This window comes from Hetaerina americana, unplaced genomic scaffold (genome assembly GCF_022747635.1).
Source record: "Hetaerina americana unplaced genomic scaffold, ioHetAmer1.1.p SCAF_10, whole genome shotgun sequence".
In the NCBI taxonomy this organism is placed as follows: domain Eukaryota; kingdom Metazoa; phylum Arthropoda; class Insecta; order Odonata; family Calopterygidae; genus Hetaerina; species Hetaerina americana.
In genome coordinates, this window is record NW_027286070.1 from 68,208,593 (window position 1) to 68,234,278 (window position 25,686).

Sequence of the window (25,686 nt, forward strand, 5' to 3'; positions counted from 1 at the left end):
AGTCTATTTCTCTTTTTTATCCGGGCGTTATGGTATGTGGATGGTCTAATAATTTCCTCGATGTCATAGTGGGATGATAGGTCTGTGTCGCTTGCCCTTCTCTTGTTGGGATGGACTTCCAACCTAGATTCCGTAGAATCCCCAGTACAGTATTTCATTTTCTCACTTATTTCACGGATATGCTTTGTACTTTTTTTTCTATTTACTTGATTTACGCTCTTTTGGATGGATCCCAGATGTCTTGTGGCTGATCCCAGATATCTACTGTGGCTCACCTAGGTGAGTTAACATCCATGATTTACTTTGCCACCGAAGTTTTCTACAACCCGGATAATAATGCTATTTGGGTAAACGTTTACATTCGAGCGGTCATTGTAAGCGAATTGCTTGGAATATTCTATCCGGTCAAATCTGTTGATAGATGTTTTCAGGCATCATGGGGATGGTTGTCTATTTGCGACTACGACTGTTATATGGAGTTGGTGATGTCCATTTCAATGAGAAGAAGAATGATAGAATAATGGGGAAGAAGAGTGGAGGAAAGGGAGAGAGATGAGGAGAGAGGATAGCGTACAAAGGGCGCCTTGCATACATGAATTGAAGGTGACGGTGGTGGAAGCAAAACTTGAGGAAGCATAGAGGATTCTAGATTGTGCGAAACTTGTTTAAGGTGACAATAAGAGTAACCTCCTAGTTAAATGTGGTGTAACAGGTAAATACTCTTGATGGTGTTTATTAAAGATGGCGCATTAAAAATAGTTCAATTTATTTTAGTAACTGTGTGTGGCATGTCTTGTCGGGAATCGAGTGAGATTGAAGAAATGGGGACGAGGAATGAGGTGAATGAGCGATTGGGAAAGAGATGATGGTGGAGTGGGAAACGGAAAATATTTACGGAAAAAATAATATTAATTTTCTTTTCTGTGTTTGCCAAGTCTTTTTGGGCAAATGTAAGCACGTAATCATAAGCATATGATAGTAAAATTACATACTGAGTGAAAACTGCAATTTTATTTTTATAAATTGAAAAAAGAACTATTGAAATTAATTTCTTGCTGATTCTCACTGCCGAAATCATCAATAAATGGCAGACTTATGTGATTTCTCAGTCGATATATCGATGTTGGGGATTGAGAAGTGATAATTTTGTTATTTAGTTGTCGAAAGAAAAAAATGTCCCGTATTCCGATATGTCCATATGTATCGACGGATGCGGAGATGTGGTGGCTGCGCGGGGGGAGGGGTCCGGATTCGTGTCTGGGGCGAGACGAATGCTTTTTGTTTCGGGGCCATTGCCGGGGGAGGGCACGGCTCTGGCGGAAGGGAAGGTGGGAGCGGATGTGGGGGTGGGTGCAGGAGCGATACGTTCGTAGCCATCGGCGTCGCGGAGTGAGTGCTTCCCCTCCCTCCCTCGCGGGGGAGCGTGATATTTTTGGAGGGAGGCGGCGGACGATGATGCCGAGAGCGGTGGGGTTGGAGGGATCACGGTTTTTTTCACTTCCCTCTCTCGCAAAAAGGGTGATGTCGTTCAGTTTCGCGCGGGCAGCAGGCTGGTCCTGTCTCTCTTCCCATTGGTGGTGGGATGGGGAAGAGATTCGGATGGGGGCGGGGGGTGTTGGATGGGGAAGGGGGGAGAAAAATGACAATACCGGTGGAGTGTGCGTCGCGGGTCCTCGGGAGGGTTTGGGGGCGGAGGAGGGCAATCGCGATAGGGAAGTAGCTCTGCTCCGTGGCGAAAGGTGTAGGGGGTGTGGAGAGGGAGGGGTTGAAGAAGGCGTAGGGGAGGGTGGGAAATTGCGCGCGAGCGGGGTGTGTTTTTTTCAAGAGGGGTGGAGGATGAGGGGGCGTGATGCTGCTAATGGAATTGCGGACGCTACTTGTTTTTTAAGGTGCAACTCTCCGGGGGCGCATCGAATAGCTGGAATGCCGAGAGGATGGACGCGTGTGAAAAAAGGCTTGGGTTCGTTCGCTGGTTGGTTGGCCGAGCGGGTGGCAGGTGGCCGGTTGGTGATGCCCCACAATCTCCTGAAGGAATGTTCTCTCTCTCTCTCCCTCTCGCACACGCTCGCTCGCTCGCTCGCTTTTTATTTTCGTGCCGTTTTTGGAAACGGGAGTAGGAAATGCCATTGGTCGACCTCGTTCTCTATAAACCGCTCCCAAAACATTTTATTCCCCCCCCCTCCCCCCCGCGGATTTGCCGTCAGCTCGTGGGTCTTTTGTCCGTGGAGGGGCGAGGAAAAATACCTCCCGGTGGGAGGGTTTCATAAATGCCATTGCCGTGTATTTTCATGCATCTTTGAAGCGTTTTCGGGAGTGGGGTTTCTCGTGCTCTATCCGTTTGACACAGGCAGGTGCGATGGCCTTCAGCATTCATCATTCATGCTGCCATTTTATTGACCCTCGTGAATGTATTTAAATTGTTTTTTGAGACTTAATTTACGGATTTTTAGGCTTTCGCAGACTGTTCTCTGTTTTATTCGCATTATATTCATCTCTGTAAAGTTGAAGTTTGCGAATGTATGATATCATCAACTTGGTTCGACCTGCCACAGTGGTAGGATGATTGGGTAAAACGTTTAGACGAGTTACTTCAAGTTAGAATAGCTAAAAATCAGATTGAAGATTCAACGGTCTTTCGGCACTATGTGGTGACCTTTGGTTTGATTACCTTAGGTCTTTGGAAATGGGATAGAAATTACAGCATTTATTCCATAGCGTTTTTACACCTTCATGACTAATATTCAATATGATACGAGAAGATTTGTTTGTTGAAATACTCTTCCATGATTTGTCCATAATCGTTTTTCAACTTCAAATGCAGTTATATTCCCAGTTTTGTGAAACAAGTGTGTGGTGTGTATTTTACTTTGCTTGTATCAAATGAATACTTTGTTGGTGTGCCGTCGTTTGTGTGCAATTCTACTTGATCTGTGAAACGTATTTAAAGTGTAATTACCCTTCTTAATTGTTTCTTTCCGTTTCGATTTTGGGAAACGCTATTTACTTATTTTCGAATAGCTCTGCAGTGATCGCATGTAGTTATTTTGGAAACCGGCCATTTAGATAATGTGGATCAATTGATAGTTACATCTGATGTTCGGAATAGCATACCGGGAAAAGTTAAAGGGGCAAAGCATTTCACGAAAGCTAGTTTCGTCCGGCAACAGAAACGCCATGAAACACAGCAATTGTAGTTAAGCAAATTTGTAATCAGAATTTACAGGGTCGCACACAAAAGTGGTAGGACTGATTTTTTCACGAGAATTTTATTGACGATATACTTACATCGAATTAATAATCTTCAAAGTATGCTCCTTGAGCTGCTACACACTTATTATAACGTTGCTCCTATTCCCCGTACGCCCGCTGGAAATTTTCTTTGGGGATGCCGTTGATGACCCTCGTCGAAGCCTCTTGAACGGCCTTTATCGAGTGAAAACGTCGTCCCTTGAGCTGTCTTTTCATCAGGGGGAAGAAGAAGAAGTTTAGTGGTGCCAGATCGGGAGAATAGGGCGGGTGCGGCAACGTGGCAACGCCGTATTTGGCCAGGAGCTGTCTGACGACAGGCGCGCCATGGCAGAATTTTCGGCACCATCTTGGCGCACACCTTGCGCATGGCCAAATCCTGTGAAATAATGCGTTGGACGTTGGATGCAGACAGACCCAACGAGTCTGCATTTTCTTCACTGGTTAAGCGTCGTTCTGTGTTCAGCAGTGTCCTCACTCTGTCCACATACATGTCAATTCTTGCCGTCGACGGCCGTCCGGAGCGATGGTCGTCTTCAACGAGCTCCCTACCCTCTTTAAACAACTTGTGCCACTCAAGTACTGTGGAACAGCTTAAGGCATTGTCTCCATAAGCCTGCTTGATCATATCGAGGGTCTCAGGTGCCGTCTTCCCGAGTTTCGCACAAAACTTCACGGAATAACGTTGCTCTAAATTCAGATTCATTTTGTTTTTCGACGCGGACAAAAAACTTGCTTCACTAAAAACGGTGTCCTCACTCAACGACAGCCCGCAAGCGACTGAGGTTGGTGTTGGTCTGTAGCTAAGAGCGCCCTCCACCTTACCCTGCCAGGCAGACCCCCCTCCACCGCTCCGTTCGCGCCAGAGAAAATCAGTCCTACCACTTTTGGGTGCGACCCTGTATTTGTATAAGAGGAGTTTTAGTACCAAGTAATGTGATAATACCGATATTGCTGTTGCTGTTTATGGACATTTAAAGGCGAGCCGTTTCAATGAATCCTAGTTTTATAAGATTTGTAGGTGTTTAGCAGGTAGATCGATATTTTCTAGGCACTGTCTTAGATCGATTCAAGAGTTTTGAAGTTTCTTGTGACTGTGATGGTTGCAGTGGAATAATAGTTGGCAGCTATTTTATTCCATTCCATATATTCTAGGATGAAATTCGCTGAACATTTTTGAAAAGACATTTCGTGAACAGGCAATTAATGGAAGTCCTTATATCACCGCAACACCCCGGTAGATATCATTGATTCCTGCAACTATGTAACCTTCTTTCTTAGGGTTGCTTTCCATGATTACTCCTCTTCCTGGAAGTTGGAGCCTGGAACGGCACTTATTCATTGACCACTCATAATTTGCTTTGCCATTAGGCTTTACATGTCAACAAAAAACGAAGGGAAGGAGAGATATTACAAAGTTTGCTGCCTTGCTGGGGTTAGTCCAAAGGAGGCGAGAAAATGAGATATTCGGCGTTTTGATTGACAACGGAATTTCGGCGACTGTTATAGAGGAGAGAGTGAAAGGAGTGAAAGAATATGGGAAACGAAGGGAGGCAGAATGTTTTCGGAATGGAAGAATTTCCTGTAGTGTCGGGGTGTCACGTTGTCTTGTATTGAGCGAGGCTTATCAATGTATCGGTTGTTAGTCTGTGTGCCCATCCAAAACCTGTGTTATCCAGTAATCTATATTTAGCAATAATAATTTGTTTCATACTTGTTAATTGATTTTGTTCCAATATAAGTATTTGTTGGCCACGTTCGAATTGCGCCGGATGCGATATGTCGAATGTTTCCGTAACGGATGTAAACTATTGGACGAGAATAAACTACCGAGAACCGTGATTTGATGGTGTAAGCGATGTATATATTTTTATACTTACACGAAAAGTTATTCCTCGGATTTCTCTACCAATACCGATCGAAGGAAATTTATCAAGTTCCAAGCCTTATCATGTGTTTCAACAGATTATTTCTATAGGAAAAATGATCGTGGAGTTCATCAACTCGAATCAGGCGTTCTACCCTTATGTCTTGGATGCCCTATCCGCAATGGATTCTCGAGTTTCAGTATTGATGCCTTAAAATTTTTAAAATCTGTCCCCAATGCTTCCTGCCGTCGGACACGGTTTGTTTTAGCGCGCAATTTGGCTCTACTCTCCTCCGTAGTCGATGACAAATTGAGTCTAGTTTTATTGCATTCACCTAATTTTGCCCCTGCATTGTCCCCTGCCCAGTACTACCCCAAGTATTTTCTGCTCCCCCCCCGCCCCCTCCCCCCATGAAAAAGCTGTTCGGTGGTGCTTTAATTCCCCGCACCCTCCCGCAGAGGCGCTCCCTATTCAAAACGTTCCACCAATGGATTCGATTTCGAGGACTCATGGAAGGTTTTGGTAGGTAGATGGGCGGGCGTGCGGAGGGGAGGGAGGCCGGGGCGAAGTGGGAGGATATGGGGGGTTAAAGGGGGGGAGGGGAGATTTGGTTGAATCGAGAGATGGGGAACGAACAACGGGAAAGCGTTCGAGAGGTTTTTGGCAGTGGGAAAGAGGAGAGAGGTGGCCGGGATGTGTCGGGGCAGAAAAGGGGTTGAGATGAGTGTGATATTAGTGTGGTTTCCAGGGGAATAATAGCGAAGGAAAATGGCTGGCGAAAATGTGTGCTCGTTGTTTGTATGGGTGCACTCGTGAATGGCGAGAAAATGTCCCTGGATTATTCCCACTTTGTTTCCCCACCCCTCCGCACTCGTATCCCCTGAAAATCCACCCCGCTCGTTACCTCTTCCACAGCCCACTTCCACCCTCCCCTCCCCCTCCACATCCACCGTTTTTTAAAGTGCCTTTTCCACCAGTTTACCTCCCTGCATTAGCTTTTTCTTATTTTCTGCCGTTTGTTCCTGGAGGTGGAGGGAGGGGGAGAGGTGTGGGGTGGGAGGTTGGGTTGATGGGAGAGTATTTTTCCCGGTTTTCGGGAGGGAATATGGGAGAGGAGGCAGCGAGGGAGAGAGAGATAGAGAGAGGAAAGGGGGGATGGAAGGGAGGGAGATGTTGAATGGGGACGTTGAGGGTGAGTTTGGTGGGAACGGAAGGTCTGAAGGCTCCATCCCCTTCCCGCCCCCATCCGCATTGCCCTCCTCCTTCTCTTCCCCGGTTTATCTCTTATAGAAATTCAATTGTTCTTTCCCATCTGCGTCCCTTTCGGCCCCTTCTCTTCCCTTCCTCCGTTTCCTCGTGCACCTTCAAGTCTGAGCACAACATCGCCATCCCTCCTATTCTTCCTCCATCCTCCCACTTTTTTCGCATCTCGGTGTCTCTTTATAATCTCTCTCCCCCTGCTTCTTTTCCTGCTTACCGATCGCCGTCTCTCATTTTGTTCGCGTCATTTCTTGTCTTTCCGGAAACTCACACATTTTTACAAATGTACAGATAGAACTAAAACATTTAGGTAACCGTTTGCATGAAAAATAATTAATTGACAATATAATGAATCCGTTTAAGATTATGTTTTATGTTTATTTACTGGAGAGCAATAAACCAAAAAACTGCTGCTGACAGAGGTGATTTTATTCAAATATTTGTATCAAATTTTGTATCTTCCTTATGTACGACAAGTGCATGGTCAAAATTAGAGAAACGCTATTCATACCATTACGATTATTAATTTTCTGAAGCAAATGTTATTTTAGGTTACTAGAATCATTGGAAATTAAGTGATGTTCATCGATATATCTAACTTGAAGGTTTAAAAGAAAGGAATTAGAAAATCATACTACTCAATTGAAGGTCATTTATTATGATTGTAATTGTATTGGTTACGTGAAAGAAGTGCAACCAAAGATTTCGTGTTCATCGGTACTTCTCCCTCGCCATAGTACATTAGAATCGTTGCATCCCTCACTTACGGTCCCCTCCGCCTTGCTTGCTTGCAGGGTGAAAAGATGCTGACGCCTGATGTTTACATTATTGGGCGATTTGAGCTGTGTCAAAGCAGTCGCGGAATCGATAAACAGGCAAAATATTTTACGCGTGCGTTGTAGAATAGTTACCATCTGGACTCAAGAAATATCCATAATCGAAGCGATATCCAAAGAAGAGTTTTGAGTCATTTAGAAATAAATGTGTACAGTCATGCGTACAGGAATACACCATATGCATGTGTTGACGCATTCAGGCATGGACATTTAAATGCGGTTGTGTCAAAAATAGATTGTGCGTGTGTGTGTGTGTGTGTTTGCGATCGTGCACGAACATTTATGCATGCACATGCACCCGCTTCCGAGTAAGTATTTTGCTTTAACGCGCTCTCCGGCAAATTTAATTGGATACGACTACGGAGTAGGCAAGTCGAGAAAGATTTGAAGAGAGTGGTTGGGAGCTTGCCTTGGTGTTTGGGACGAAGGGGGAAGAAATTTACTCGGCCAAGTGGAGCGTGTGGGGAAAGTGGGATTGTGGACTCCTTCATTTCGCGCATGTACTTAGGGAATACATACGCGTCCGTATACACTACGCCGTACCCTCGTTAGGTGGTGGAGAGGAGTTTGGGGATCATTAAGGCCCATTCTTCGCTCGGGGGCTGTTATTTTTTTTCGATAAGAATTGTGTTCTTTAATATCCTAAACACTAAACGTTTTCTTCTTTCTCTGCTCTGCACTCGTCAAAATTCCACCGTCACTGGTTTATTCCCGGGGACAATAACTCCCCTTCCCTCTCCGCTTCGAGTGTATGGACGAGTATATACATATATATATATATATATATATATATCCTTTTTTCATCCCCTCCCTCCCCCCTGCTTTCCCCAGGTTTGCGTTTTTATTATGAATACATGCAGTTCTGATGCAATTAGGGTGCTTTGTTTTTTTTCGCATTTCTTCCTGGATTGCGGCGTTGGATTTGTTTGCAGGCGCAATGACGGGGGGGGGGAGGGGGCGGGGGAGGGAAGAGAAGTCCCTCATTTGCCCAGGAACACTCCTCCTCGTGCCGTTCGTTACCTTGGGCTTTCTGTGTCTCGACGGATTTTTGCCAGTTTCAGTCGATTTGCGAGAGAAATTTTCTCTCCCTTGCGCTCTCTTCGTGGGCTTATTTTTTTTTCAATGGCGTGTGTTTTAAAGAATGCCCTGCTTTCAACTGTGTTTACTCGCAGTTGAAAATGAGAGAAGAGGAAGGGAATTTTCTTGGTCTCTCATCAGTCGGGAAGACTTCGACGAACGCTTGCTAATTCTAATTTGCGATTTAAAATATTTACACGCTCAATCTCGTGGGACTCTGTTCTTCTGACACTTGAGTTAGTGTGCGAGGCGTAATTTCAGTTACCACGTTAATTGATTTGTCACAGCCTTAGTGCTGTGATAAGGCGTGCCTTTAAATCCCGAATGGTTGCCAGATTTTACTCAAACGTCCTCGGTTTGCGGCGGAGTTACACCTCCTGATAATCCGTACGCTTTGATTCGATTCACTCTTAGGTTTAGGAGTTAGAATGCGAAACTGTTGGTTGTTCAGCAATAAATGTAGGGTGATAATCATCAGTATTTTAATCCTAAGAGTGGTTTACTGCAGCCCTCAATTCTTCCCTACATAGTGTTAATTCCCTCACTCTGTCATAGGTTCCCTGTTTTACGTCCTTCTTAATATGCCCTCTGTGGTCGTCTCTTGGCCTTCCTCGTGGGATCTTTCCGTCATTATTTCCTTCTGCAATCTGTGTCCTATCCATCTATTTCTTCTTTGCCCTCAAGTTCTCAATTTTGTCCTATCCTATTCTGATCTTCTATGTAATTCCTCGCTCTTTGCTTAGTCTGTCCATTTAATCTTCAGGCTTCTCCTCCTGCACCATTTTCAAAGGCTGCTTCTATTCTTCGATGGTCCACATTTTCAATGTTCCAAGTCTCGGAACCATAGAGTGCCATGCTTCACGCGAGCGTTTTGACGAACTGCTTCCTTGTTTGCGATATCATGTTCTTTGAACGCAGTAGTTACCTCTTCTCAATGAACGCCTTGCCTCACCTTTGCTTGGGTTATTCTTTGCTTGATGTCGGTCGAGCTTCTTCCATCCCAAATGATACTGCTACTTTCTTCTTGTTGATGCTCATATTATATTCCCGAAGTACTTGCTCCATAGTATTCAGGTTTGCTTGCAGGTCCTCTCGCATCTCTGCTACTACTGCGATGTTGTCTGCAAACTGCAGCATGTTAATTTCTTCGCCATCCACCTTGGCTCCTTTGATGCCCAATTCTTGTGCTTCCTTCATTGCCTCTTCTAGATACACGTTTAATATTGCTGGCGAGAGGTTGCATCCTTGTCGAACTCCTCCGTTTATTTTGGCTTCTATTTTTCTTCCATTTTTTCGTTTGCTTGGTTGTTACCTGATTCTCGTAGAGGTGATGGATTATTCTTCTGTCGTTTTAGTCCATTCCAAGCTCTTCTAGTATCTCGAACATTTTCCTCCATTTGATATTGTCGAAGGACTTCTCCAAGTCCACGAGTATAACATATAATGGCTTATTTACATGGATCAGTTTTTCGGCCAAAACTCTAAAGCTGAGTTACGGTATTATTCGAATAAGTAACAGGAAATAATCTAAATATCAGTACACTCAATTTCTAACCGATGCTGGCCATCAAATGACCGAAATATCGATATTGTTGAATTTCCATATATTCCTATTGGTTTTTGAGTTAACACCTTAGTTCTATTACATCTAGGTTGGCTTTTCCAATCTTGGTTAATTAATGTTGTGTTTTAACAATTTTTAAAATCTCGCGTGATCTCTTGGTGGATCGCTGTGAAAGTGACTCATATTTTAGATAAGGTGGTTGCTTAAGGCATTTGTTCCCAAGAATAAAAAGGGGCTCTAAAGGGTCCGTGACACCTTGTCACGACCCCATATATTTTATTCAAAGTTCCCGTAGACGCCTTCTAGGAAGCGTACCGCGACTGGCAGGGACCATGGCATCTGTGTGTCGATGCACGGGGGTGCCATTTTGTAGAATTTTAGTAATTTGTACTGTTATTTGCCGTACATATTTCACGATTGTTTGTTCCTATTTTTGAGACAGACCCTGAAACTGTAGGAAAATGATAGCCATGTTGGACGGAATAAAGGAAGCATAGGGAATGTATACGGAATTGAAGAAGTTTTGCTTTATTGAGGGGTGTCAGATTTTGTCTTATTATTATATGGCGTAGGAATGTAGCGCTGTTCAGCCTGTATCCATCCATTCGTGATCAATGTTTTTCTCTTTCATTATTTGTCATTCCCTTATCTTCTGTTTATTTTTGTTTTCTGCTTCTTAAATACTGTTATCCGTACTCTTGACTTTTCATCCTTTTTCCCTCTTGTTGCTCCCACTCTTCATATTCTCTCTTATTACCCCAATGCCACACTTATAAAAAAATTCTCACGCCATTTTGTTTTTTTCCTCAATGCAGCAGTTACAGGAGGTGAAGGAGGAGGCTGGATTAGCCAATGAAGCCGTCAGGTAAGCATTTTCTCACTCCTTTCACCAAAAACACACCTCTCCTTCCCAACTTAGCGCCCCGTCTACAAAAATCTTCATTTCCCATCATTTTCCCTCCATTTGGCCTTATTGGTGGCTCTCCCAGGCCGTGATAATTTTTTCTCGCTCTCCTTGGTGGCTCATGGGTAGGAAGATTATTTTTTCACGATCATCAACGTCCCTTTCATTTTTTTTCTTACCGATTTGGCGGATTTACTCGCAGTTTCCCTTTAAAATCTGCTCTCGATGGCCGCTTTTCATTAGTTTTCCCCGATCATCACCATCATCATCAACGTTCGCTGGCTGTAGGGTGGGTGTCGTCATCAACTGCCGAAACCCTCGCTCTTCCCTCGTAGCCTTATTCCCCAAGGGCCTTGTCGAGTGAATCCGCTCGTTGGACAGGTGGGATTAGAGGGATGTGATTGCGAGTTGATTCTTGGGTAATAACTTCCGTGGCTGAATGAATCACTTGCCTCTGTAATATACATTCGACCGATTTGACATGTGTTCTCATTCATTCTTAATCGTTATTCAAATGGCTCGAAATGATTCACACTTTTGTTAAAACTTTATTTGACTAAAGAAAAGAAAGTGAAGGAATTATTAAGTGGTTGTCATTGTGACTCAAATATCTGTTGTAACATATTCTGTTGTTCATGCCTCTCTAAACTTTTAAGTTTAATGGTACATGGACATTTTAAATCAATTTAGAAACTGATTGGAGCGGTAGGGTAATTCAGCTGACGATTTTCGGTATTTCAAAATTGTCGTCGTATAATAGTTGAATAAATTTTTGATTAAATCACTCCAGAAAAACTACCAAGAATGTAGGAAAACTCCAGTCAAATGCTTATCTTGTGAATTGGGTTGTTTTTAACTTATACAGCTTTACGTGATTTGTCCTCATCAAAATTTCCATGCTTGAGCATCCGAAGGACAGTGAACAAGCTTTGAAGTATTTTACTTTTTCATATTAGATTTATATAGTAGCGGAAATAGTATATATATATATATATATATATATATATATATATATATATATATATATACATACATACATACATATGTGTGCATATGTATATACATATACACACACGCACGCAATCACACACACACACACATATGTAAGTAATATAATATACATATATATATACATATATATATATACATATATATATTATATATATATATATATATACATGTACATATATATCCCCTCCCCGGACTACAACCTTGACGTGGTGGAAGGGCTTGTGCGTTCTGATGACCCCTAGAGCTGTGCTGGCGGGAGTAATAAAAATTACTCCTGGTAGGGTCACCCATGCCAGATAGGTCGAAGGTTAGGAGCCAGACGAAAGGTAGTCCACGCAGCGTCTGTTCCTCAGTGAGGCGGCTGCAATGGCGTCTGACCCCAGTGGGGCGGCCAGTAAGTGATGGTGTCACGTTAAAAACACTATTGAGGAAGGCAACGGGAAACCATCTCAATTATCATTCCCAAGGTTTAATGATGGACAATGCAGAGATTTTGAGTCCTGGAAACTACGGGGCTCGGCCCAATCGGCCGTGTGTCGTGCCCGGCAGCGGAGGAAGCAAGGCTTCCGCGGTCGTCATCCCACGAAACCCTTGCAAGGGAAAACCAGTAGCAGCAGGACAGAAGACGCAGGAGAAGAAGACCAAATTAGTTAACATAGGAACGTGAAATGTTAGGACAATGATGAGGACAGGGAAATTGGAGAATGTTAAGCGAGAGATGGAAAGGGGAAATATAGATATTTTAGGTCTATGTGAGGTGAGATGGAAGGATAGCGGGGATTACTGGAGTGATAATTATAGAATAATATACAGCGGCGGGGACGAGAGCCAACGAGGGGTTGCAATAGTATTAAATAAAGAGGTAGGAAGAGGCGTAGTCAACATAGAGCAGGTAACGGATAGATAATTACTAGTAGAGATAAAAGCAGAACCGACGAACTTGGTTATTATTCAGGTATAAATGCCACCGAGCAACCATAAGGAAGAAGAGGTCTATAGGATATACGATCAGCTAGAGGACATAATCGCATGTGTTCCCGCAGGGAAACATTTGACAGTGATGGGGGATTAGAATGCGACGGTAGGCGAAGGAAGAGAGGGTGATGAGGTCGGGGACTACGGTTTAGGCACGAGGAATGACCGCGGGGAGAAAGCAGTTGAGTTCTGCAGGAGACAGGGGTTAGTCATCACCAACACTTGGTTTAGACACCACAAAAGACGCAGGTATACATGGAAAATGCCCGGTGACTCAGAAAGGTATCAGCTAGATTATATCCTGGTTAGACACAGGTTTAGGAACAGTGTGATAAATTCGAACAACTTCCCGGGAGCGGATGCGGACTCTGACCACAATTTAGTTGTTATGAAATGTAGCGTCCGTTTCAAAAAAATAAGGCAGGGGCTGCGAGTTAGAAAATGGAATGTAGAAGCATTAAATGGTTTGAAAAGGAAGGAATACACACAGGCGGTAGAGGAAATCATGGAGGATGGTAAAGAGCTAAGTACTATCGAAGAAAAACGGGAAAGTATCAAGAAAGGGTTGTCTAAAGCCACTGTTGGAACCGTTAACGCTAAAAGGACAAGGAAACCATGGACCACGGCTGAGATGATTACAAAGATGGATGAGCGGAGAAAATGGAAGAATGTCAATACAGAATTAGGCAAAATGAAATACAAAGAATTAAAGAATAAATTTAGGCGGGCAACAATTAAAGCAAAACAAGCTTGGTGGAAGACGCAGTGCGAGGATATGGAAAGTCTGCAGAGGAAGGGTGAAATCGGTGCACTGTACAGAAAAGTTAAATCTTATCGGGAAGTAAAAATGGGAGATCTATGGTAACAGTTAGAGACAAGGCGGTTAAGGTAATAGTTGACGGAGGAAAGATCCAAGAGAGATGGAAGGAGTATATGGAAGAACTGTATAGTAAAGAACTTAGACCAACAAAGTTAGACATTGAAAAAGAAAATGACGTAGAGGAAGACAGCTTAGGTCCAGGCATACTAGACAATGAGATGGAAAGGGCATTAGGGGAGATGAAACTAAATAAGGCCGTGGGGGTGGATAACATTCCCGCGGAACTATTGAATGTTTGGGAAGATGTGGAAGAATAAGGCTCTATGGGATGATTCGTAGTATTTATGAGGAAGGAATCTGGCTGGAAGACTTTGTGAGATCAATTCTAGTTCCTATCCCGAAAAAAGTAAAGGCTACATCATGTGAGGACTACAGGACGATAAGTTTGATATCACACGCAGCAATAGTTGTTCTCCGAATCATAAACAAAAGGATAGAGAGTAGGGCAAATGATTACTTAGGGGATGATCAGTTTGGGTTTAGGAAGGGAAGAGGTACGCGAGATGCCATTGCAGTAATGAGATTATTAATCGAGAGGAATATAGAACAAAACCAGGAGGTATATGCCTATTTCGTAGATTTCGAAAAAGCTTTTGATAGAGTGAATTGGGAAAAAATAATGAGTATATTGCAGAAAATAGAAATAGATTGGAGGGAAAGGAGGCTAATCCACAACCTGTACATGTCTCAGACTGCTTAGGTGCGGGTGGGGAACGGGTAGTCCGGATGGGCTGTGTTAGGAAGAGGTGTAAGGCAGGGTTGCCCATTATCACCGTTGCTGTTCGACCTGTATGCAGAGGAAATGATTAAAGAGGCATGGGAAGAACTGGAGGTAGGAATGAAAGTGGGCGGGGAATTCTTAAAATCAGTTAGGTTTACTGATGACCAAGCTTTAGTTTGTCAGGCAGCCAAGGGGCTGCAGGCATTGCTTAGTGAATTGGTAATTCAGTGCGACAGGTATGGGATGAGAATCAATATTAATAAAACAAAGGTAATGCGATTTTCTAGAAAGAAAAAGGCCAAGCTTAACATTAAAATAGGAGGGAAAAAACTAGAGCAGGTAGAACAGTTTACGTATCTCGGTAGTGTTTTTGACCAACACGGTCAAAGGAGTAGGGACGTAAGGAGAAGAATTGCGCAAGGCAAAGAGGCTTTCACAAGGAGGAGGGAGTTGATAACAGGGACGTTGAGTAAAGATATTAAGAAAAGACTCGTTAAAACTTTGATATGGAGCGCAGCTATGTACGGTGCGGAAACGTTGTCATTGAAGCAGGATGATAGACGTGGACTGGAGGCTTTTGAAATGTGGGTTTGGAGAAGAATGGGGAAGGTGAAATGGACAGAGAAGAAAACAAACGAGGAAGTACTTGGTATGGTGGGCGAAGAGAGGGGTTTGTTGGGAGAAATCCTATGGAGGCAGGAAAAGTGGATGAAGGGGGTGTTGACCGGCAGTGGGATGTTGAAGACTGTGATAGAGGGTAGAATGTTGGGCAAAAGAGGAAAGGGAAGGAACAGGACAGGGATGTTGGACGGGATGAAGGGAGGAAGAAAGTACTCAGAGACGAAGAGGGACCTTATATAGAGTAGGATGTTGTGTTTTGCTATGGGTCACAAATTATTTAATTAGTAATTATGTCCATTCAAAAACCTACCTTAACCGGTAGATTACCTAATAATAATATACAGGGTGCACCCAAAAGTGGTAGGACTGATTTTCTCTGGGCGGTGGAGGGGGGTCTGCCTGGCAGGGTACGGTGGAGGGGGCTCTTAGCTACAGACCAACACCAACCTCAGTCGCCTGCGGGCTTTCGTTGAGTGAGGACACCGTGATTTGAAAGTAGTGACATAGCGTGATTCCACGGGCTAAGGCATGGAATATTTGACACCGGTCACTTATTCCAATGAAAGAGGAGGATTAAGAAAGATGAGGGGAGTTATTTAACACCCATCGGATGCTTTAGGAGTCCGCGTCATCGCATTTCCTCGTAGCGCCCTTTTGATTGAAGGTCCGCAAGAGGTTGCCGCGGTGCTATAAAAAGGGGATCGCAGAAGAGAAAAGGAGATTGGTGCGTTCCGGCGTTGGAGATACTGAGTCTTATGCGCCCAGTCGGCTTCCCTCAGTCTCCTGTCCCAGCACCTTACCCGTACATTTCCCCTCACTTATACCCCCTGCCCATAGAGTCCTCGCTAATGATATTTACAGAAATATCGCATAAATAATAGGAGGGAATCACTGCCCGAGTCAATTATACCTATCCTCTCCGATTCCGATTGAAGGCGAAAGCTTTCTCCTCCCCTTTCCATACCTGCACTTGCGCCCAAAACTCCTCAAGCATCCCAACCTCGCCGCGATAGTCCAGGGGGTAGATAGATAGATAAATAGAGGTCTTTATTTGAGCGAAGTTGAGAGGGGGGTACAGAGTTGGACTACTGACTGGAGCGCCCTGGTTCGATTCCCAACAAGCCACTCTGGACACCTGCAGTTCCACCCAAGGCTGTGATTTTTTGGAAACCAGATCTTCCTGGGAAGCCATAATCGGTACAGGAAAAAGAAGTGGCCCCCCTACACTGCTAATTTGTGAATTTCAGATGCCGTATTGGGCATACTACTCGGGGTGAACTCCATCACATCTACTAAGCCGACCTTCGGGTTGATTACTGTTTTTATCCCAACCCTGGCCTACCATCTGAGCATATGGGATCCATATGCAGGAATTTTTATAAAGGAAAGAATACAAATCTAAAAACTGACATTAAACTGCCTTCGAGGATTAGGAGACAGTTTTTGAAAATGGATAATTGTGCTAAGTATACAGAATAAATCTGGAATTAACGAACTAAACAGAAGACTAAACAGATATCCAACACACCGTAAGGAAACAAGAATCATGCGAAAGGTGCATACGATTACTTGGAAAATTACCCCATGGCTTTCTGTTCATACGATAGGAAATTTAGGGGAAAACGCCTAAGCATAGAGTTCCTTAATGACCATAATGGTAATATATTTACAGACAGCACCCAAAAACTGAACCTTACTTAATAATTTCTTTCCAAGCGTCCATACTCACAACACAAACATGGTCATAGAAGGCCCAGTCAGACACATTAGAAAGATGGATGACATAATAACTACGCGCGATGGAAAAATGCAAAGTCTCTGCCACAATAAAACAAAGAAATTCCCCGCAGCAAAGGATAATCCCGCAAGAGCACAGAAAGAGCTCGCGCTTGGAATCATTACCTTCTCAGAATGAATATTTCACTAATCGATTACTGAAGGCGTAGTCCCCTTGGACAAGAAAAAAAGGCACGAATATAAAAATAACCGAGATCCCAGTAATTACTACACATTTCATTAACGACCCTCTCCGGTAAAATCCTATAAAACATCATTGTTAGAAACGTCATGGTATTCCTCGACACTTAAAATATTATATTCATTAAACAACACGGATTGAGATATAACGCGAAAGGAGGTTGGGGATTTTTATGAACGATACCCTGCAATCGAAGGTGCAAATAATGAGACAGAATGCTGTTCGATTCTAAAAAAGGCCTTCGATTTATTCCCACACACCAATTGGCACACTAGCTGCGGCGGTACTCCATCACCGATGATGTAATAAACTGTATTCCAAACTTTCTTACCAACCGCAAACAAAAGGTGGCTCAATCTCTAATTAAGGTCACGTATCATTCTAACCCCTTCAGGGCAGTGTGTAGGCCCTTCACCCTCTTCGTATATCGATGATATTACCTCAGAATACAAAAAAAAATAATACTGTTTGCCGACAGCAATGATATTTACCGTAAATTAGCGATCAACACAGATCTTCAAACATTAAACATTGACTTATACAATAATTTAAAAATACTTGTACGACGGGATTAGGAAATACGAGGGTCATCCGGAAAGTAGTACCCGTTCGTGCCGCATGAAGTGCTGACGACGCGAGTAGCCGCTGGACGAGGTCAGATAGCTTCAGTGGCTTGTCTACCTTCTCTGAGCCAAGTTGCGTGACGCTAGCGTTGCCTGTGTTGTTTCTGTGATTGTTTACAATGTTCAAAAAAATTGAGAACGCCGCCAGTTGTGAAGTGAGGGCAGTGATTAAATTCCTCAATGCAAGAAACGTTCGCCCATGTGATATTCATCGCCAATTAAAGGAGGTGTATGGAGACAATGTAATGGACGAGTCGTCTGTTCGGCGGTGGTGTCGCAACTTCAACATGGGGAGGGGGAACACACACGACGATGAGCGTTCGGGGAGACCGTCTGTCATTACAGACCAACTGGTGAGCTCAGTTGACGAATTCGTGAGGAACGATCGGCGCGTCACAATTGATGACATCTGTGAGCATTTTCCCAATGTTTCTCGAACAATTGTTCATGAAATTGTTAAACACCATCTGCATTATGCAAAAATTTGTGCAAGATGGGTCCCTCGCGTATCTCAATGAGCTGGCGGCGAAGGACTATGCAGCAGGAATACAGAAACTTGTCACACGTTATGACAAACGCCTTAATTTGCTTGGAGATTATGTTGAGAAGTAGTTTAAAGTATCCTCTTTCAAATAAAATTTTTTATGTTTGTTAATATTTACTTTAGTGTCTTTATTTCACGAACGGGTACTACTTTCCGGATGACCCTCGTGTGTGTATATATATATTCACACACTCTCACTTATAAAAAGAAAACTCAAACATATGCAAAATTTCCTTTGGGGAATGAAGAACTCCCCTCTGAAGGAAGTTTCTTCTTTTCCCAGATGATTGTTCTTTGGCCACCGCAAATTTGGAATACGTTTGAGTGTTTATTTTTGTTTTCTCTGTGTATGTTTATGTGTGTATATATATAGGTATATTGTGTGTAGTGTATAGTGTGTGTGTGTATATATATATATATTTACACACATACAGTGTGTGTATATACGAGGGTAAGCTGAAAAGTAATGCACCCATGCTTTTAGAGTGCGAACAAAAACAAACAGCTAGATTGGGCTAGAATTACAGTAAAGTACAATTCTGAAGTTTCAAAATAATATATTTATTTTTCAACATAGTCACTGTCAAGGCTAACACATTTCTCCTTACGTGTAACAAGTTCTTTCATTCCGTCACTGAAAAATTCTTCCGACTTTTTTCGAATCCAGGACTTGACAGCTGCCTTCACCTCATCGTCCGGGGCGTTATGATTACCCTTGAGGTGTCCCTTGAGTTGAGGAAAAAATAAAAATCTTAAGGCGCAAGATTGGGAGAATAAGGAGGGTGTGGAATCGGTTCGAATTTCAGGTTTCGCAGAGCCTCTCCAGTGGCACATGAGGTGTGTGACGAGCGTTATGACGTTGCAATATTATTGGCGCCAGGCTGCCTTTAACACGACAAACTCGACGTCGGAGGTGTTTTAGAGTCTATGTATAATGAGATGAATTTGCCGATGTCCTTCTTTTCAGAAATTGGGTCACGTAAACTTGTTGAGGATCCCAAAATTCAGTCAAAAGAAGTTTCATCAACAATCATGGCTTTTACAGGCTCTCAACAACGAAATTTTAGTCCCTATCGATTTACAGGAGACCTATCAGCAGCATAGTCTCCATGAACAGCCTTAAAACGACGATGAATCTCTGTAGGAATCACTTAATCAGCAGTTAAAAATTCGATGACAGCATGCAGTTTGACTTGCGTGACATAACACTAGAATGCGTCTTCATACTTCCGCTTCTCGAAATACATTGGATGAATGAAACGACCTCAAATCTGCGTATGCATGTTGAGGAGGTATGTTACTTCCACATGCCACCAGGAGTGCTTCTGAAGGTCATTAAGTTTGTGGTCTACAAGCATGTGTACGTTGGTTTTCAGCCTACCCTCGTGGATATATAAAAGGCTTGTAAAAAGAGAGATGGGGACAATTTCTATGAATGAATATAATCTAGAGAAATCTGTTGGTCGAAATTCATGTTGCTCTCCTTTCAGCGGTGTTAATCACACGCATGAATCTTTGTTTTATAGGGGTCCCCTATGGTGGTTGTGCTTTTCGTGTATCGAAGGCCTTTCATCACACAATCGAACTTGGCCCCGTTCGATACGTATTAGATTGAATAGTCGCCGTCGTTGTTAATACAGGTTCGTCCGAAAAATAAGTGTACTGAGCTCAGGAAAAAAAAATTATTAAACTTTTACATATCTTAAGCTAATATTCCTCAAAATAGGACCCTTGTGAGTCGATACACTTGTTCCAGCGGCGTTCCCATTCCTGGAACGCTCCCACGAAGGCATCATCGGGAACCTCTCGAAGACTCGTCGTCGACCCCTTCTCTGCCCTCCACGAACATCTTGTGCCACCGAAAGATCATGTTTCTGGACATGGCTGACTCCCCGTAAGCCTGGTTAATCATACTGACAGTTTCGGTAGACGATTTCCCAAGCTTTACCGCAAATTTGATGGAATAACGCTGCTTCGGCATCGCGTTCCGTGACGTGGGTCGAGCGTGGAGGTTCGCGTTAACAGAGCTCCTCACTACACCACAGCTCAGAGCCGACTGTCTTTTTCAGCGTCGCTTGCCAACATACCCCCCTCCAATCGCAGCCCGTCAGAGCGGTGCTGGGCGCGCCTGGAGCGGCGGGAAAAAATCAGTAGTCAGTACACTTATTTTCCGGACGAACCCTGTATACAAGTTAGTCGATTGTGTCGATAAAATCTTCCTAATCGGGCCAGGAATATAACAACAATCGTAATGTTTACATATTTTTGTTTTATCGTTAAATGAATCTTTAATTTGAAATTATGTTTAATCATTAAATACCTCTAATAATGTTTCTAGCGTGCTTCAGTGTTGCTATCACTTTACGACTATGTTCTTGATTGTGTTGATCATGTGGACATGATTCTTCTACCCAGTTGAATGGATTTGGCTTGCGATTTGATGCATATTGGTCAGTTAAACTACAACCCCTGTGCGTTATCGTAATTCAATTAATAACGATATTTGTAACTTAGGTTCATTCAACGTACGATATTGTGCTTTTACTAATTAAAACCTGGGCGCCGGCCCCGGTGGCGGCGGCGTAATGTCCTCGCCTGGCAGCCTAGAGGTCGCTGGTTCGGTTCCTGCCTAGTTTGGTGTTTCTCCATCAAGTACTTGGGTGTTAGTAATTATTTCTATTGTTATGTATATTTATATCATTGTTTAAAAGTTCGATTTAAAGGTCAAAATGCTGTTTTCGGATAAATGGGAAATAACATATTATCAAAGTAATCGTAGAAGCATTCACGGGAATATTTGCAATTATTTCCTAAAGTCTGCAAGTAGTCGCCGGCACTTCTTGGAGTGGGGAGGGGGGATGGCGTTCGTTATGTTGGCATTCAGTGGCTGGCAGACACTCTTCGGCCTCTCAGAGCGACGTTAAACTAACGCAGATCAATTGTCCACCAGCCATTGAATGCCGACCTAACGAACGTTTTCTGTCTTCCGTGATTCTCGGCGCATCGTTGACTACCTGAAGACTTTAGGTATTGATAACACATGGATTATTCGTTTAAAATCAATTTAATCACTTAATTAGTTCACATGATACTAATTAGAATACCGATGAATATTTAACACAAAACATGTCATGCTCTAATCTTAAAAACTCTAGATGCCACTAAACAAGATATAAGCTCATATATTTGTATAGCACTAAGCCCATCACTCTATTAAAGACAGAAGTTTATGATATAGGAATTATCACGAGATTATAGATCCTGTTGTGCATCCACGTGTCCCGACACTGCCATACGTATGCGATGGCCTGCGACTAAGCATTGGAACAATTAAACTTTCGATTCATATTCAGTATTTAGCCATAGTTGGGCTGGTACCTGCCAAAGGTTTTCCCACTGCGTCAGTCATGGGAAACCAAAGAAAACGAAGAATGGGGCAATATCTTGGATTTATCTAGAGAAAACCATGGTCTAATCGGGAAAGCACCCCAGAATAACGAGAGATTGTTTGTTTACTGAAAAAAAGAGCACAGCAGGAAGGAAACCTATTTATTTGTTTTCACGTGAGAACATTCCCATAGTAATATTTTACCGAGTGGCCCGGGATTCTTAATTATTGAAAATCGGGGATGTGAGTCTCCAAAAGGTCCATAAAGAACTTTGGATCTGGTGGCTCACACGGTCGTAGGCAGAGTTAATACGAGGGCGATTCGAAAAGTAAGGTCTCCATTTTTTTTCATTAAAAATGAAATTTATTCTCAAATTTGTGTACATCGTAGGAAAGGCTGAGCATTTAGCTATTTTTCTGCATAGTCGCCGGCACTATGACCGGCCTTGACGATTAATCACTTTATGCATCCTTGTAACCAACTTTTTGATACCGGCGTCGTATCTTTTTCCCGCTGCGTCACGAAGCCAACTGACGACTGCTTCTTGCACTTCCTCGTCTGACTTGAATTTCTGTCCTCCAAGGTGTTTTTTGAGAGAGGGAAACAAGTGGTAGTCGCTGGGGGCAACGTCCAGGCTGTAAGGAGGGTGGTTGATGATATCCCAGCCGAATCAATTGAGTAGGGTGGTCGTTTGATGTGACACATGTGGACGAGCATTGTCATGATGCAAACACACCCCTTTGGTGAGACACCTTGTTGTAACCGAGGACCTCCGACACCGGAGAAGTAGCCATTCTCTTCATTAAGGCCTTCCTTTGTCTCATGAATGGTTATTCTCCGGTTATTGCGCACCATCTCGTCAATTGGAGCCACCATTGATTCCGGCAAACTCGGCCGCCCCGACCGCTGCTCATCGTGGACGTTTTCCCGGCCATCAAAAAACTCCCCGCACCACTTCCGTGCGTTTTTGATGTCCATACTCTCCTCATCGTACACTTCCACGAAATGGCGGTGAATTGATATCGGAGAAGCAGTCTTCAGTTGGCTTCGCGACGCGGCGGGAGAAAGGTACGACGCCGGTATTCAAAAGCTGGTTACAAGGATGCAAAAAAGTGATTGATCGTCGAGGCGACTGTGTAGAAAAATAGCTAAATGCTCAACCTTCCTTTACCTTCGAAAAATTCTCACGCAGTTTCTTGTGAAAAGTTAATGTTGTAAGGTTTTGATACTTTGGCGAATGGTGTAATGATTAGAAAAAAATGTAATCGTCACGGCTGATATTTCAAACCCTCATTTCTTCTTTCTTGCAGTCCTGAAAGTCTTCATTTTTTCAAAACAAAAAAGTGGGTCACTGCTTTAAAATCTATTTTGAAAGAGTGTATATACATAGAATAGTTCAATGCTTGAGAGTGTTACCAAAAGTGTGCGCATCCCGTAGGAAACCTAGACTCGTATTTCGGATGATTTATAAAGGTATGGTTGTGTGTGAGGTGGTGAAGGCGAGGGCGTGGTGAGGTTATAAGAAAAGAGGGAAGGGGGAGAACGACACGGTGTTTATCATTCTTCTTTGGAATTGGAGAAGGAAGCAAAAAAAGAAATAATTCCTCGCCCTAGAGCACAGCTTCCCATTCCCCCCTTTAGCCTCTGAAGAGCGCCTCCTCGACGAGCCCTCTCCCCCCTACCCCCGCGTACTTCCTCATCCCCTCCCCCCCACAGGCGCTTCGCTTTCGCATAGATAATAGACACTGCGGCGAGGCATTGTCTCTGTCGGAGTCATAATCGCACTCGAGGAGGGTGGATCTTTCTCTTTACGCCGTCGGGAGGGTGCGGGTCGGGTCGGGGCAGTGCGGCGGCGTGCGGGCGGCCGCCTCCACCGTCATGTCGGTGCGGCAGCTCCGGATGTTGGGGTTCCGGAAGGACGGGGAAGGGGTGCGTCGTGGGTGGGGGTGTGGTGTGGGGAGGGTGCAATCAGTCCGGGCAGATCCAGCACCGCACCGAGCCACCAAGAGGAGCACAAATATTGCCCGGCGGAAAGCGCTTAGCTGAGTCGGAGTCTCGACCCAAATACGCCGCCCTTTTTTTCTCCCCCCCCATACTCTCCGCCCACCCACCCCGCCGCTTCGGCCCTCTCCCACACCGAGCAAGCAGAGGAAGAAGCACCCGTGCAAATATTCCACCTTCAACCCTATCTTCTTCGCGCCATATCCTCTTTGCCTCCCCCAAACCCATCGCTTCCTACCAATACCTCAGTCCGCGCTTTTACGAAAAAAGAAGGTTCTCTCTTTTTTTACGTTCCTTTGCGCTTTAAGTCGCCCCGCAGTTTCACAGTCCCTTGGCCCTCTTATCCCCTCCCTTGGTGACCGTGAGATAAGGTGGTGATGGGGTTCGGTGTGGAGACTCGGAGGCGATGTTGCCATGTCGGAGATTATTTCTTTCTGTTGCATTGCCATATTGTGCTTGTTTAACTCATGAAAAAGGATTCAGTCGGCATTTAGTCAGTCTTACATATTACTGTTTCGTATCTTTGAATGTCAAAAATGTAATACTGCTCACTTAAATGTTGGTGCTTTCGAAAGGTATTTACAAATTGTACGCATGGCGAGATGTGCAGATAATTCGAGAATTACAGAAAAAAGGGTTGTTTTGTTCTAATAGAAAACCTACAATGTAAGGCAAGAACGGCTCTTATTATAACTGCTCAACAAAGGTTACGCATCTCTTGGAATGATTTGATTACTACGTCTTAAGTTTTATCATTATAGTTGCAAATTAAGTGTTAAAAAAATTAAAATCCCTAATTGTTATGAATGGTAGTTTTTGCTTTGATTTTACCGTCGTGCCTGAGCACTAGTGCGCATTAGTTAACCATTCAGCCTTTTATGATTGATTTTCTTCAGAAAATTCCATGCGACCCTTGTGGAGCCGCCTTGGGGTTCGTTTGGAATGAGATCACTCTTTAAGGGTCGCAGTGGGTACATTTTGGCATGATTTTACGATTCATTTAGCGGTTCACCTTCTGAAAAAGTTGGATCGCTTGAGACGCAGAGGTCGGTCCGGAGTTGTGGCAACGCTGTGGTGTGTTGCCGTGAAAAACGATCTGAGAGGTTTTTCGGAGTGAAAAAAGTTGGCCTCATTGGCGGCCTCTTATTGCGCTGCGCCATCCGCCAAGAAGTTGGCGGTGGGAGCCTCCCCTCGATTCATTGTTTCTCTTCTTCCGATTTTCTGTTGTTTCATCCGGTTTAGTCGGAGCTATCTTCATTATATAAAGTCTCTCCGACTTTTCAGAGGGATAAAATTATTATTTATGCAGTTATTAATAAACATACCGTGAATTTCTACCAAAAATGATATTATTTTTTACTATAAAATTTAATTTAATATGTACGGTTTTGAACTTTGCCTGCCTTGTTAGTATTATATATATATATGTATATATATATATATATATAGTCTTATATATATATATATATATAAGACTATATATATATATATATATATACATATATATATATATATAGTATATATATATATATATATATATATATATATATATATATATACTATATATATATAGTAGTCTATATATATATATATATAGACTACTATATATATATAGTATATATATAGTAGTCTATATATATAACAGTCTATATATATATATATATATATATATATATATATATATATATATATATATATATATATATATATATATATATATAATACTAACAAGGCAGACTAAGATAAGACTAACAATCGTAACATGTAAATGATATCTATTTATATATATATAATATATATATATATATATATATATATAAATAGATATTATATACATATTATATGCATATATATAATATATTATATATATATACATTTTATGTATACACATATTTTGGACTAATCTTTTGTTAAACGATTAGCAAAACAGAATTCTTTTTTATTATATCTTATGTCTCTGCACAAATTAGTAGCCATGGGAACTTAGTGCTTACTGTCAACTGCTTTGGTTCACTGTCATATTTTATTCTCCCTTCTGAGTTTCTCCTTCCTTCGCCTGGTGTTATTTTGACTCTGCTATCTTATTCCTTCAAGATAATCAGTTTTATGGCTTTATCGTAGTTTTCTTTTTGTCGCCATACTGCAGTTGTTCCCAAGGACATAAAAAAATAATTTCGCCTAATTTATT

General features: G+C 42.8%; 1 protein-coding gene across 1 annotated transcript in view; it reads left to right on the forward strand.

Moving 5' to 3' along the window:
- The window catches only part of LOC139699052 (zinc-regulated GTPase metalloprotein activator 1-like), a 253,362-nt gene that overhangs the window by 32,984 nt on the left and 194,692 nt on the right, over positions 1-25,686 (forward strand). Inside the window, exon 7 of the mRNA XM_071598058.1 lies at positions 10,667-10,716. Within this exon, the coding sequence (XP_071454159.1) occupies positions 10,667-10,716 (50 nt within the window). The remainder of the gene's footprint in view (positions 1-10,666; positions 10,717-25,686) is intronic.